Below are 13,140 nucleotides of genomic sequence, written 5' to 3'. Positions count from 1 at the left end.
CGCTGGTGCAGAGGAGGCACAAGCAGCTCTCAGGAGGACTTTAAAGGCCAGACCTGGTCCTGGTGACTCAGAGACATGCAGTCTGATGAGAGAGGTGCATGCTGGGAGTGCAGATACTAAAATAAACTCCCACATGCAGAAGCAGCACTTGCAACTGACGGTAACAGCAGCACTGCAGCGTGAAAATGCAAATAGAAATGACAGAACACTTTCCCTCTGATTCATCCGCCACTGATCCGACAGCCTTCAGTCATCACACGTTTCCGTTCCAGTAACAGAAACAAGCAGCTCAGGTTTGAACCCTGAGCCCTGAGCCCTGAGCCCTGAACCCTGAGCCCTGAGCCCTGAGCCCTGAGCCCTGAGCCCTGAGCCCTGAGCCCTGAACCCTGAGCCCTGACCCCTGAACCCTGAGCCCTGAACCCTGAGCCCTGACCCCTGAACCCTGAGCCCTGAACCCTGAGCCCTGAGCCCTGACCCCTGAGCCCTGAACCCTGACCCCTGACCCCTGAGCCCTTTATGAGCATTAAATACACATTTAATAAACAGGTTATAACAGTGTAATGTCACTGTGCACATGCTTCTCTCTCTCTCTCTCTCTCTCTCTCTCTCTCTCTCACACACACACACACACACACACACCACCAGTCTGGACTGTTGACCCCACCATCTGCAGCCTCGGGTCTCTGGACCCTGACATCAGCACCATGGTCCACATGAGACCGGGACCTGTCCTCAGCGGGTGAACTCCACCTCTGACAGATCCTCTGGGTCCTAATCTACTTCACAGACCTGAACTGTTTGTTGTATTTGTTGCTCCTTTGTTGTAAAGTTGTGTTTTATCAAATGATTTTTTTCTGTGTTGAGTCAGTAACAAAGTAGTACGTCTATTTTTTTATTAATCGACTGATCACTGAATGAAATGCAGCAGCGACGTGTTCTGACCTTCTGTGGATGAAGGTTCTGTGTCTGTAATAGAACGTGTGGGTTCTGCTTTGCTGTGGTGACATTAGCGCTGCCAATGAGGCGTCTCAGTCTGGTCATTATTTAGCACAGTGCTCAGAGGGAAGAAAGCAAACTTCCTCTTCTTCTTCCTGTTGATCAAACTTGGTTTCAAGCTGCTGCACAAAAAAAGAAACTCTAAACACAACTTGTGTCAGCAGCAGAGCGACGGCCGAGAGCAACGCTCACCCTCCACATCCAAAATATCCACTGGAAAAGTCCCACTTCAGTGGTTTCACATCACACCAGAGCTGCAGCATCGGTCACAAGAACACAACAGCAGGATCAGTAACAGGACTAATGACAATACAAACAATAACAACAGCACAACTGATGATGAGAAGACTAATGAGAGTCATCATGGGGCAGGAGGTGGCCCACAGATCCAGATCCACAGCTCTGAGGACAGATGAACCTGCAGACAGAGGAGAGGAGTCAGGAACAGGTGTTCATGGGATGTGAATGAGAACAGAAAGAGAGGGAGAGGAGGAGAGAGGTGCATCATGGGAAGTCCCCCGGCAGTCTGAGCCTACAGCAGCTTAACCAGGAGACGGTTCAAGGAAAACCTGAACCAGAACTGAGTCTAAGATTTATCAGAGGAAAGTGTTCCAGTAACAGGGAACTCTGAGCCGCTTCAGACCTGAGGGTGTCTGATCACTGAGGGCTCTGTAGGTGGGGAGGAGGTGAGGAGGAGGTGAGGAGGAGGTGAGGCCAGGTGAGGAGGTGTGTGTGTTAGAGACGAGGGAGAACGAGACGCTTGTTCTCGTCTGATGATGAAACCTGATTTCAAAGTCAGTTCCGATGTGGAAACTCCTGTGGTCTGAGTCCAGCTGCAGATCATTCATCTTTTTGTTCTGTGGCGCTGCACCACGGAGACACGTTAGCAGCAGAAACACTGGCCAAAAGTATGTGGACGACCTCTCAGTCCTCCTTTGGTCTCGACTCCTGAGACCCGGTGATGATGCTGATGAATATTCTTTGTGTTTTCCTGCACAAACACGTGGATGGAAACAGATCAGACTGGAAACCTGAGCATGTCGAGTCTTTCCTGAGATTTTATTTAAATTCTGCGTCTCTGCAGAGGTTTTACTGTCGTGCACATTCAAACTGTCTTCTATGGTCCTGGCATTGATCCTGATCTGAGTCCTTTACTATTGATTATGTGATACAGAGTCTGATCAGATACATACAACTTATTCTTCACAAGCTGTTTGATCCAGATACTGAAGGTCGTGACTGAAAACTGCAGTCAGCTGTGAACATGTGAGACTGAGCAGGTCTCTGTCAGCGAGGACAGGATCAGCTCTGACGGGCTGATCCTAACACTGGACTCCAAACCCTGACCCGTCTCTGGTGTATGCTGCGGGTTAACAGAGATCAGAAATGGTCCCTGAAGGCATCACAGAAACAGGAATGAACCTCTGGCACGTGTCACGGTACGTTCACTGACAAACAGCAACGGCAGCATCTGACAAATCAAACTACAACAAACTGGAAACAAAACACTGTATTTATTAAAATGATCATTTCCACATCGAGTATCCTGATAAAACAGACGAGCTGCGACGTGCTGAAAACAAAACCAACAGCAGCTGTTTGAGCGTTTCCTCTTTCTGACGACAAAATTCAAATTTAACAGCTTTAAATCCGGTTTGTTGACATTTGGAAACCAGTCTGATTTTCCTCTGCAGATCTTACGTTCTGCTCATTCACTGAAACCACATCCTCAGTAAGAACCATACGAACCCCTGTGTCAGAGGTTTGTATTTTAATGTGAAATATTATTTTGTGTCTGACGTTTGAATCATTTTATCTGCGTCCCCATCACATTTCTTCTCGTCCGTCGTTTCTCTCGCTTCTCACCAGCTGAACCTTTCAAACCCAAATTACGGATCAACAAACATTTACAGGTTCTTCACCTTCACTTGTATCTGACAGGAAGCTGCAGGATAAATGTCATACCAAAATAAGAGTCTGATTGTAAATAAAAAAGTTAGAGTCTGAACCAGGATGATGAACGAGACGTCGCAGGCTGCGGCAGGACTCCTCCGCCCTGTGTTCACAGCCTGGTTCTGGTCTCGAACTCCAGCTGACTGAAAGGAGGGGCGGCGCAAAAACCAGCTTCCTGTCCTGGTGCGAAACAGTCCTCAGCATGGAGTCGAGCTGCTGGGCGTCAGTGACTCTTCTTGGACGAGCCGAATCCTGAAAAACCCATCACCGCCGCCATCTCATCGTCCTCCTCGAAGTCCACGTCCTCCTCCGCCCGACGCTTCCTCTCCTTCTGCTTCTCCTTCTTGTAGGCCTTCGCCTTCTCCTCCTGACACACACACACACACACACACACACACACACACACACACACACACACACACACACACACACACACAATCATCCTGGTAATCTTTACACCTCCTTGCTGGTTTACAGTTAAAGTCATCACCATAGCAGTGTTTTCAGATGAGGACACATTGTTTACGTCTCTACTCTCAGTGACAGAACATCAGCGTGACACTTCCTGTCCAGCAGGGGACGTGCCGCGTCCCTCCTCACCTCCTCCCTCAGCTCCTTCATGCGCTCCTCAAAGTCATACTCCTTCTGCTTCTCCTCCAGCTTCTTCTTGTTCACCTCAAAACGCTTCTTCACCTGATCCAGAGACGAACGCTCCACCCGCATCGACATGCCCAGGTTCCTCTGGTCTGCACACACACACGCACGCACACACACACACACACACCATATAACCTTTCACCTGTGGGTTCTGTCAGTAAATCAGAGCTGTGATTGACACGTGAACTCTGCTCTCTGCAGCTGAACTCACGTTTCTTGCCGTTGATGTGATCCAGAAAGTTGATGGAGTCTTTCACTACACAGTCACAGACATTACAGTAATAACTGAAAGAGAAGAAGAAGAAAACAACCAATCAGAGAGAGGCGACTGACTAACTCTCCTGGTTAACCCCTCATCAGGGGAAAAGTTCAGGATTTAAAAAAAAAATCTTTTTTCCAGCAGCAAGTTTCATCTCGTTGTTGCTGTACCCGCCCATCTCAGCCTGAGGAGTGGTCTTGGTGATGACGATGGTCTTCCCCAGTTTGGACTCCAGATCCACTTTATAGTCTCTGTGACGCAGGAGGTCCCGCTTGACCGGCGGAGCAGTTTTCCCTGAAGGAGAGAGAGGATTCCTCCGTTAGACCTACGAAACCAGGCTGGCTGAGTCCGGCTCTCAGGACAAACAGAATCCATTTCAATGGACAATTTATCATTTGGGGAATTTCTCAAACTCCAAACTGGTTCCAGTTTCTCAGACATTTACTATTATTGTTGTTTAAGTGAAAACAGAGGAACCTATATGAGAAAAGATAAATGGTCAGTGCTGCACAGGAATATCAAGAAACAGGACAAACAGCTGAGAAACTCCAGCAAACAGTAAAGGAAGGAGAAGAGTGAAGGAAAGAAACGTCTTCTCTTCTCACCATCTCTCCTCTCTCTGTCTCTCTCCTCAGTGAGTCGTTTCTGTGCAAGGTTTTCATATTCATCTTTGTCCCACTTCCGACGGAAGTCATTCTTACTGGACTGAAAAAGAAGATGGAGAAAAACAAGTTTTTTTCAGTTCTACATGAAAACACCAAGGAGTCCCCTGTGGTCCAGTCCCCACAGAGCCCGGCCCCCACAGAGCCCGGGCCCCACAGAGCCCGGATCCCACAGAGCCCGGATCCCACAGCGCCCGGGCCCCACAGAGCCCGGCCCCCACAGAGCCCGGCCCCCACAGAGCCCGGATCCCACAGCGCCCGGGCCCCACAGAGCCCGGATCCCACAGCGCCCGGGCCCCACAGAGCCCGGATCCCACAGCGCCCGGATCCCACAGCGCCCGGGCCCCACAGCGCCCGGGCCCCACAGAGCCCGGATCCCACAGCGCCCGGGCCCCACAGAGCCCGGATACCACAGAGCCCGGATACCACAGAGCCCGGATACCACAGAGCCCGGCCCCCACAGAGCCCGGATCCCACAGCGCCCGGATCCCACAGAGCCCGGCCCCCACAGCGCCCGGATCCCACAGCGCCCGGGCCCCACAGAGCCCGGATCCCACAGCGCCCGGGCCCCACAGAGCCCGGCCCCCACAGAGCCCGGATCCCAGCATCATGGCGTCATTTATCTTCTGTTTTTTCATCGTTCTGTTTTATGTCATATGTTGTATGTTCTTGTGCCGCTGTATGTTTTAGGTGGATTTATGACACGAATTGAATCTAAAGTGTAAACACCTGATGTACATTTTTCTGTTCATGTGTTCGTGCTTTTAATCTGAAGGAGCCCGGATGTCTTGTTGTTGTTGTTGCTAGCGGAGCTCATGCTAACATGTAGAGACGGACACAGATGGACCAACCTGTGGCTGAATCTTTGGGGAACCGGCGGGACGACGTTAGAAACAGCTGATGTGTTTAAAACAAAACCGAACACGTTTACTTTGCTCTTTATTAGCGGGCTCGCGCTCGTTAGCCGCTAGCAGCCGCGCCGGGAGCGCGCGATCGAAACGGTTTTAACGCCTTTAAACGGAACCGGTTCCCGCCGTTAGCAGCTCTGACTGACGGAGACGCGCGTGCCAAAACCAACGTCTCGTTACGGTCAAGTCATTTTATGATTTTAACACAAAAAACACCCTCAGGTCAGAGACTCACCCCGCTGCCGGACGCCATCTTGTTTCCTTAGTGACAGAATGCGGAACGGGAGGTGGTTTAAAGGGCGAAGAGCTCCGCCTGCAGGAGCGGAGACCCAGTGCAGGACAAACCGGACTGAAGTGGCCTGCAGATTCCAGATGTTGGAGCGGGAGTGGAGGGGGCTGTCCTGATGCGTCCAGCTGCAGGTTTACCTCTCTGCTCCACCTCAGCTCACAGGGATGATCCTCCTCTGTCAGAGTGAACTCACTGTGAAAGCTTGAGGACACGTCTGCAGCTTTATTATTCATTCATTCATCTTCTGTAGCGCTCGGCCCGTCAGGCCGTCAGCTGATATGGGCGAGGGGCGGGGTACAGCCACTCACGCGCACACTCACACCTAGGGGCAATTAACCTAATGCGCATGTGTTTGGGATTGTGGGAGGAAGCAGTGGATCAGGGTGCAGTGTTTGTGTTTGACTGTAACATAGTTCAACTGCACAGTTTATTCCAAAATATCCTGCGTTCAACATCTGATTTCAGGAAAAGTACAGAAGTATCAAAATATACCAGACGTAATGAAAATCATTGGATCATAATCACTGATGAACGGATTAATGCATATCTGTTCATCACTTCGACGTAGCAGCTTGTAAACGTGGCGTTGGATTTAAGTATTTCATCAATAAAGTATTCTAATCTTTAACAGGGGTTTACAGAGTGAAGCGGGGGTGCAGAGCAGCAGCAGGTCAAAGTGCCTCGGACCTGTTCGGATACTTCATTAAATCACTTCCCACCTTTTATTTCTCTGCCTCCGCATCATGCAGCACAGGTGAGCCGGGCAGGCCCCGCCCCCCTCAGGTGCGGCTCATTAAAAAGCTGTGAAAGCGGAACAATGGCGTGTGTCCGTCGGAAGTGAAGGCGCCAAACTTAAACTGCAAAAATGTCAACGAGTGGAGTGGAAACGGCAGCTCAGAGCCCGCTGCTCTCCTCCAGGTCTGTACGAACCGGCACAGACACTCCGTATTTCACCCTGCACAGGTAACCGAATCCATCCGGTGGTGTGTCACCTGTCCCGAGAACCACCCGTGATTTACTCTCCGTCAAATCCACGGGGTGGGAATCTTCGTCTCCCTCACTTCATGGTTTTTGTTGGATTTAGTCACTAAAACCTCTCGTTCGCAGAGGAGTCGATAAAGTGTCGGTGTGTCGGTTTCAGGTCGGACTGGGCCTCAGTCCAGTCAGATTCAGCGCTGAGTCCACCCCGTGGGCTGCAGTCTGAGCCCGTTTCAGCCTAAATCTCTGCAAAACCTCGAAAACAAAGTTTGCAGAATCAGCTGTGATCAGCTCCTGTTTGCAGTGAACCCGTGGATGTTCAGACAACTCCCACTGGATCACTGTGGCACTGAAGGAAGCTTAAAAACAGCAGGATTCTGAATGGAGTTCTGCAGCCTCTTTTCCTCTGATTTCTAAGTGAGTTTCTGGAGGTTTGTTCTGGAGGGACATCAGAGATGATGATATCCTCAGGACTCACACCGAACCAGGTGGTGGGGGTCAGTGTACTTCTGATTCCACTCCATTTACCTGACAGGTAGAATCACTACTTCCTTTACAAACTAACATGACACAGAACGAAGTTAGCTCATGAAGTGATGTTGAAGATTGAAGTGGTTTCGTGCCTGTGACTTCTGTACGTGAAACCATCCCTTTGTCACGTTCCACTGAAGAGACATTTCCTCTTAAACACCTCACAGGGTTTCAGTAAGACTCTGAGGCTCGGCCTTTGGAGAGGCCACACCCCCTAGGTTGGGAACCAGTGGCCTAAGCTACCTCCCTGTAAATAAAGTGGTTGAGACCAGCTCCACCTGGAGCAGCTGCTCTACTGTCACGGTGTGGCGATGCTTTTACTGAAGCTTAATACCTGCAGTCACTACCCAGGGTTCTGAAAACACTGCCAACTGCTGTTTTTCTGCTAAAAGATTTTTTAGCACCATTTTTTTTCCACACTAAACCCTGTGCAGACGCTGGGCTCGGTGTGTGTGTGTGTCTGTAGCTGTGAGGTGGTGTTGATGCTGTCTGGTGTCCTCAGCTTGTGTTTCAGCCCGTGGTCGTGTGTTTGTGTAAAGGGCTGGTCGGCCGCCGTGTGGAACGGCCTCCCCGACCCGCTGCTGGCCGCCGCCTCCTCCGGACGCTCTGCCCCTGAGCCGTGGCTGCTACCCGGCTGCAGCTCCGTCTATGACAGCCTGGTCAGGTGAGAAGCACACCTGGTCACGCCGTACAGACGCCACAGGCTCTGTTACATAGAAAACTGTGTGAAATGAAGCTGAAACATTTAGTCAGTGATTTTTATTTTTTGAGACTTAATGACCTCGTACAGGTAAACTCCACCTGTGCAAACAATCTTACAAAAGAGAAAGAAAACATAAACTTGATGTGACTTTACTAGGGCTGAACGATTTATGGTTTTCTGATCGAAATTTCAGACAATGCGATCACGTGATCGCCAAAGCTGTGGTGTTTCTGCAGCGCTCCTGACTGACCCAGCATCTGCTGTGTCAGCTATTCTACACATACCTGCCGAGCTCACCGATCAGAATTAGTGAAACGGCTTCAGCTGGAGCAGAAGCGGAGTTACAGGATTTAATCTCCAAGAAACCTGCAAAACCTGTCGCGCTGAAGCTGCAACATCCAGCGGAAACACAACAGTTTATACCGACACCTGAAAAATCAGCGCAGGTGTTTGCGTGACGGAAAAGTTCCGCTGAAAAGTGTGAAACTGATGCTCAGGCCCGAAGAAGCGAACAGACAATTCCAGCATGTTTTACCAGCGTCACTCCGGATGATAAGAGCAGCCGAACACACCGGGAGATAACGGCCGCCATAACACACTGCACTGCCGAGGACACGCTGACTGTTCACACGGTCACCGAAGACCGCACCTGCTTCAGCCAGGTTTCCATCCCACAGCTGGATGCAGAGTGCTACCGATGTGTGGTCACTCAGAACGACCGAGCCGTGTCTTAGTCTGACTGTGCATTTCCTAAATCACAACTTTGAGTAGAGAAGTCTCTGCAGACAGCAGACTGTCCCCCTGACCACACCGGAGACTGTGGTCTGAGAGACTTCACTTTTTTTTTTTTTTTTTTTTTTTATTTAACACAGTTAAGATTTTTTTTTTTTTTTTAGACAGTCAAAGATGCTCTTTTAGCAGTAGAGTAATGATGCAGTTTTCTGTCCTGTTTGTAAATGTTACTGTACAGTGTAAATATTACACTGAAGCTTGATTTGGAAGAAAAACGTGAATCAAAATCGCAGTATCTGCCAGAAAAATCTCAGATCTTTTCCTGAAATCGTTCAGCCCTGGTGTTTACCATGTGAAAGGTTCAGCTGCACTGAGGAGAAGCTCACCACAGACTCAAGTGTGGTTTTGCTGATAAATGCATTCTTGCTTCCTGTTGACTCCTTCCTGTTTGTCTTCCATTTGTCCTCAGTAATGTCTCTCCGATCCCGTCGCCTCCTCCTGCGAGTGGCCTGCGAGGAAGAGAAAGAGCTGCCAGCAACAAACCTCGCAGGTTCAACAGCGAGCCTTTTTCTGTTTGTAGACTTTAGAAAAACCTGAAGCAAACTGGGACGAGCTAGTGACCAGTTCACACCAGTCAGAGCGCACCAGAGAGAGACCAGAAGTGAAATCAGTCATCACACAGACTGGTCCTGTTCACAGTGATGTGGACTGTACTGGGTTAGAATTATTGATCTGATAACGTTTACATCACTTCATCATTCATTTGGAGTTCAGTCATTAATCAGACGGGTCCAAACCACAGTGACAGGCTGTGGATTCTGATGATGGACAGTCCCTCTGGACAGTCCCTCTGAACAGTCCGTTGTGTTTGTCTCCTTCAGGCCTTCCATCTTGGAGCGCTGTATCCTCAAAGTGTCCACCAGCAGCGTGGCTGTGGGGACGGACGATTTGGACAAGAGGTCAGTCAAACGTGAAAACACACTGCAGCACGTCACACTCGTCTGATGGACGCTTTGATCTGACGTAACGTAGAATGAGGACACGTCCCTCTGCAAACAGCTGGGAGCAGGTTCAGTGCTGCAGGACACGTGATTGGATGTTTTTAATTTTCAGGTGTTAAACACATAAAACATGTTTTAAATTAATTAAAAAATAAATTCAGTTCATTGTTTTTAACATCTCAGTGTAATTAATTCATCAACTAACTGTCAGATGTCAAAGCTGCAGAGGTTCAGGCTCATAGCGAAGGCAGGAAGCTGCTCTGTGAGACATGCAGCTGCAGCTCATACAGATGTGTCTGTCCACAGCTGCTGGAGTTCATTGGTTGGTTTTCACATGTTCTGTGAGAAAACAGATAAAAACAGATGTTTAACTCACAGCACTTTCCCTCGTTCACGCCTCCTTTTGTTCTGCAGCTGTTTTGTTTTTGTGTAACTGTGGAATGTTGGACTGTGAGCGATGGACTGAGGACCGAGTCCTTCTCTGGTCCCTCACCTCTCTTTGTTCCTGCAGGTCTCCCCTCAGTCGCTGCTACCCCCGCCTCCCGGATCCGGCCAACACAGAGACCAACGCTGCGGTTCTGAAGCGGCGGCAGAAACAGATCCAGTACGGCAAGAACACCAGTGGCTACCAGAACTACCTGCAGCAGGTCCCCAAGTGAGCAAACACACACAGCTGACACACAGACTGTCTCATCCTGCGACGGTCCTGATCAGACGTCTCTGATCTTTCATCGCAGACACCTGAGGGACCCTAAACTCCACCCATCTACCCCCAACAAGTACAGGAAGTACAGCCGGCGCTCCTGGGACATGCAGGTGCGTCTGTGGAGGAGATCGCTGCACCTGTGGGACCCCCCGACCGAGAACCAGCCGGACGCCGCCGACACACAGGACCCAGTGGAGCAACTGTAGGTGGAGAGCGTGTTCACTTCCCTGATCCTGTGTTTACTGATGTTTCATACGTCTGGTCTTGTCCAGAGCGAAGAGATGTTTAAGAGAAAATCAGTCTTGAATCTGTCGAACTGCTAAAAGTCAAAGTTGGGACTTAAATAAAAAGTAAAAGTTCAAATCTTTATTCTTATCAAACTTATTTTGACTTAAAGTTTGGACAGTTTCCAGTCACGTCTTTATGATGTAGTTCCTGTGAAGAAGCTCGTCCACAGCAGCAGGTTTTAGTTAGTCCTGTTATTTCATCAGTTTATACTTTATGGAGAAAGCAGGTTGTTGTAGTTAAAGGTTTCACAGGTAAAACAAACTTTTAAGAAACGATAAATTCTGTTTGTTCTTGCAGAAAAAAAAATCCCACTGAATAAACTGAAGGATTTTTTTCTAAAATATGGCAGATGTAGAATCTGTATCACCGACTGGTTGTTCCTTCTCTGACCAGTCATGTGATCAGTCACATGATCAGTCACGTGATCAGCCGTGAGTAGCAGGTAGTCCCTGATCAGTGTCTCAGAGCTCAGACTGCAGCTGTTTCCTGCGTGGTCAGATGAGCTCTCTGGTTTTTTGCAGGCAGAGCCAGCTGGCAAAGATGACCTCTGACCTGTGTGAGGACAGAGGAGATAAGCAGAGAGAGAAGGAGACTCCAGCAGCCTCTAAAGCCTCCTCCGTGTCTCCTCTGTCGGCCGGGACATCGCTGGAGCTGCCTGGACCCTGGAGCGTCCCCTTCTCACCGGTAAAAGCAGTGTCCTGCTGGGGACAAAAACATGTTGAAGATGTCTTTTATTGTCCCTCTGGGAAATTTGTTTCACCACACAGAACCTTAGCACACAGTCCAGGCCATAAATATTTGGACAGGTCCCCAGGTTTTGTTCTCCAGGCTCTGAGCTTGACAGGTCTCAGCTCCGACAGCAGCAGGCGCCTCGCGTCTTCCCTGGGGATGTTTCTGAGCTTTACCAGACGTTTGCGTCTCGTGGTGAATCCTCTGAGGTTCTGGTCCACGAAGTCTCGTCTCTGAGCCCCGTCTGAGCTCTGAACCTGTTGATGCCCCCGTACACAGTAGTTTCATTTCCTCTGACACCCAGAGACCACCCAGGGCCGTACATCAGAAATGACCAATCAATCATTTAACAGAAATGTAACCCTGATAACTGATTATTTAAGTGATTTTAGTCAAAACTTTCTGACGCTCTGCAGCAGCAGCCTGAAGCTCAGGTTTGTTTTCTTCTGACAGGAAGCTGAGACGAGCCATCGGCCTCTTCGCTCGCCTCCTGGCCTGAGCTGCTCCCTCAGGAGTCAGCTGACCACCAACGACAGCGTGACTGACTGGCTCCGCCTCCTGCTGGAGGACGGCCACACCCACGGTGAGGTCACACAAGACACATGACACACGTGGGCTCCTGGCACAGGGCGAAATCAAACCACTTTGCAGGTGTTTGGTTTGTCAGGAAGTAAAATCAGATCAGTGTCATGTTCTCAGTGTTTCTGATTTTCTACATTTCTATAGACATAAATACAATAAATACAAGATGGAATTTATTTTTGAATATAAATGCAGAACCTGGTTAGACTCAGAACACACGAAACCACATGCAGATCCAGACGGCGCCTGACCGTGGTGCTTCTCTCGCAGATTTCGGCTCTGATGATCAGCAGGTTCCTGTGTTTTCTGACCAGCTCCTGTGGAATCCGTACTGATCATCTCACCGGATCCTTCCACGTCTTCGCTCCTCAGTGAAGACGGCAAGTTAAATCGATGTGACGCCGTCATCATGTGGGCCCTGTGCTGTGTTGACCCTGAATGTGTTGGAGTAACGTGTGTGTGTGTGTATGTATGTATGTATGTGTGTGTGTGTGTGCGTGTATATGTGTGTGTGTGTTTTCCAGTGTGTTTGTCTTTTTTAAGATCACTGAAGATTTACTGTAATGACAGCAGGGATGTGACGGTCCTTGATCCAAGTCACATCCACCCCTCCGTGACCTTTGACCTGAGCATGGTTCTGTGGTTTGCACTTGGTAGATTTATGGAGCACTTCTCACCTACGTCCTGTTTTAGTTGAGTCCTGCACTGATGGAAAAGCTGCTAGTTTCTTGTACTGTGAGTCACGTATTTTGTGTATTAAACCCATTTGTTGTCACGTTGTCGCCTCCCTCTGGGCGGCTGTCGTCTTTGGTCCACCTTCACCCTGTTGCTCTGCCTTCGGTCTGGATCAGGCTCCAGCTCCTCCTCTGTGCTGCCGTGTTTTTTCTAAAAAACATTAACCTTGATTATTGGAGGGAGACGGGCTGTCACTTTGTGTTGGTGTGAGTTTTCTTTTACTTTTTTGTGTTTATCGATTTGTCATTTTGTGCTGCTTGAATATGGAAAGCAAAGCTGAAAGATGTGATTAATAAAGATGTAAATAAAGTGTCATAAATTCAGACCTGTTTTCTTCTTGTACACAGTCTAACAGTGTATTGGAGAACAAACAGGAAGTGAGGGGCAGCACAGGATGCTAAACGTTTAAACAGAAATGTAGAAGTAAAGTT

General features: G+C 49.2%; 2 protein-coding genes and 1 long non-coding RNA gene across 3 annotated transcripts in view; 1 reads left to right on the top strand and 2 right to left on the bottom strand.

Annotated features, from left to right (window-relative positions):
• Positions 1–2,491: 2,491 nt before the first annotated feature.
• zmat2 (zinc finger, matrin-type 2) lies at positions 2,492–5,736 on the bottom strand. The gene is made up of 6 exons (XM_041050755.1): positions 5,671–5,736; positions 4,471–4,570; positions 4,036–4,159; positions 3,818–3,891; positions 3,550–3,695; positions 2,492–3,316 (listed from the first exon to the last, which is right to left on the bottom strand). The coding sequence occupies exons 1-6, from the start codon at positions 5,686–5,688 to the stop codon at positions 3,173–3,175; spliced, it is 606 nt and encodes a 201-aa protein (XP_040906689.1). The 5' UTR covers positions 5,689–5,736; the 3' UTR covers positions 2,492–3,172.
• Positions 5,737–6,127: 391 nt separating this feature from the next.
• On the top strand, positions 6,128–12,880 carry slbp2 (stem-loop binding protein 2). Its single transcript, XM_041050847.1, has 9 exons — positions 6,128–6,642; positions 7,736–7,897; positions 9,138–9,218; positions 9,550–9,627; positions 10,181–10,324; positions 10,407–10,577; positions 11,185–11,347; positions 11,846–11,975; positions 12,245–12,880. The coding sequence occupies exons 1-9, from the start codon at positions 6,590–6,592 to the stop codon at positions 12,307–12,309; spliced, it is 1,047 nt and encodes a 348-aa protein (XP_040906781.1). The 5' UTR covers positions 6,128–6,589; the 3' UTR covers positions 12,310–12,880.
• Positions 8,156–13,140, bottom strand: part of LOC121190261 — a 56,722-nt gene continuing 51,737 nt past the window's right edge. The window contains exon 3 of the long non-coding RNA XR_005894966.1: positions 8,156–8,302. This is a non-coding gene — a long non-coding RNA (uncharacterized LOC121190261). The remainder of the gene's footprint in view (positions 8,303–13,140) is intronic.

Source organism: Toxotes jaculatrix, chromosome 12 (assembly GCF_017976425.1).
Source record: "Toxotes jaculatrix isolate fToxJac2 chromosome 12, fToxJac2.pri, whole genome shotgun sequence".
Lineage (NCBI taxonomy): Eukaryota > Metazoa > Chordata > Actinopteri > Toxotidae > Toxotes > Toxotes jaculatrix.
The sequence above is the reverse complement of the archived record's forward strand: the minus strand, read 5'-3'. Positions and strand labels throughout refer to the sequence as shown.

Excerpts from the sequence above, each read along its gene's own strand:
- zmat2 (XM_041050755.1), bottom strand. Across the intron at positions 4,160-4,470 it reads AGACAGAGAGAGGAGAGATG|GGAAAACTGCTCCGCCGGTC; the intron begins GTGAGAAGAGAA and ends TCTCTCCTTCAG. Across the intron at positions 3,892-4,035 it reads CCTCAGGCTGAGATGGGCGG|TTATTACTGTAATGTCTGTG; the intron begins GTACAGCAACAA and ends CTTCTCTTTCAG.
- slbp2 (XM_041050847.1), top strand. The coding sequence starts at position 6,590 with ATGTCAACGAGTGGAGTGGAAACGGCAGCTCAGAGCCCGCTGCTCTCC. Across the intron at positions 9,628-10,180 it reads ACGGACGATTTGGACAAGAG|GTCTCCCCTCAGTCGCTGCT; the intron begins GTCAGTCAAACG and ends TTGTTCCTGCAG. Across the intron at positions 11,976-12,244 it reads GGAGGACGGCCACACCCACG|ATTTCGGCTCTGATGATCAG; the intron begins GTGAGGTCACAC and ends CTTCTCTCGCAG.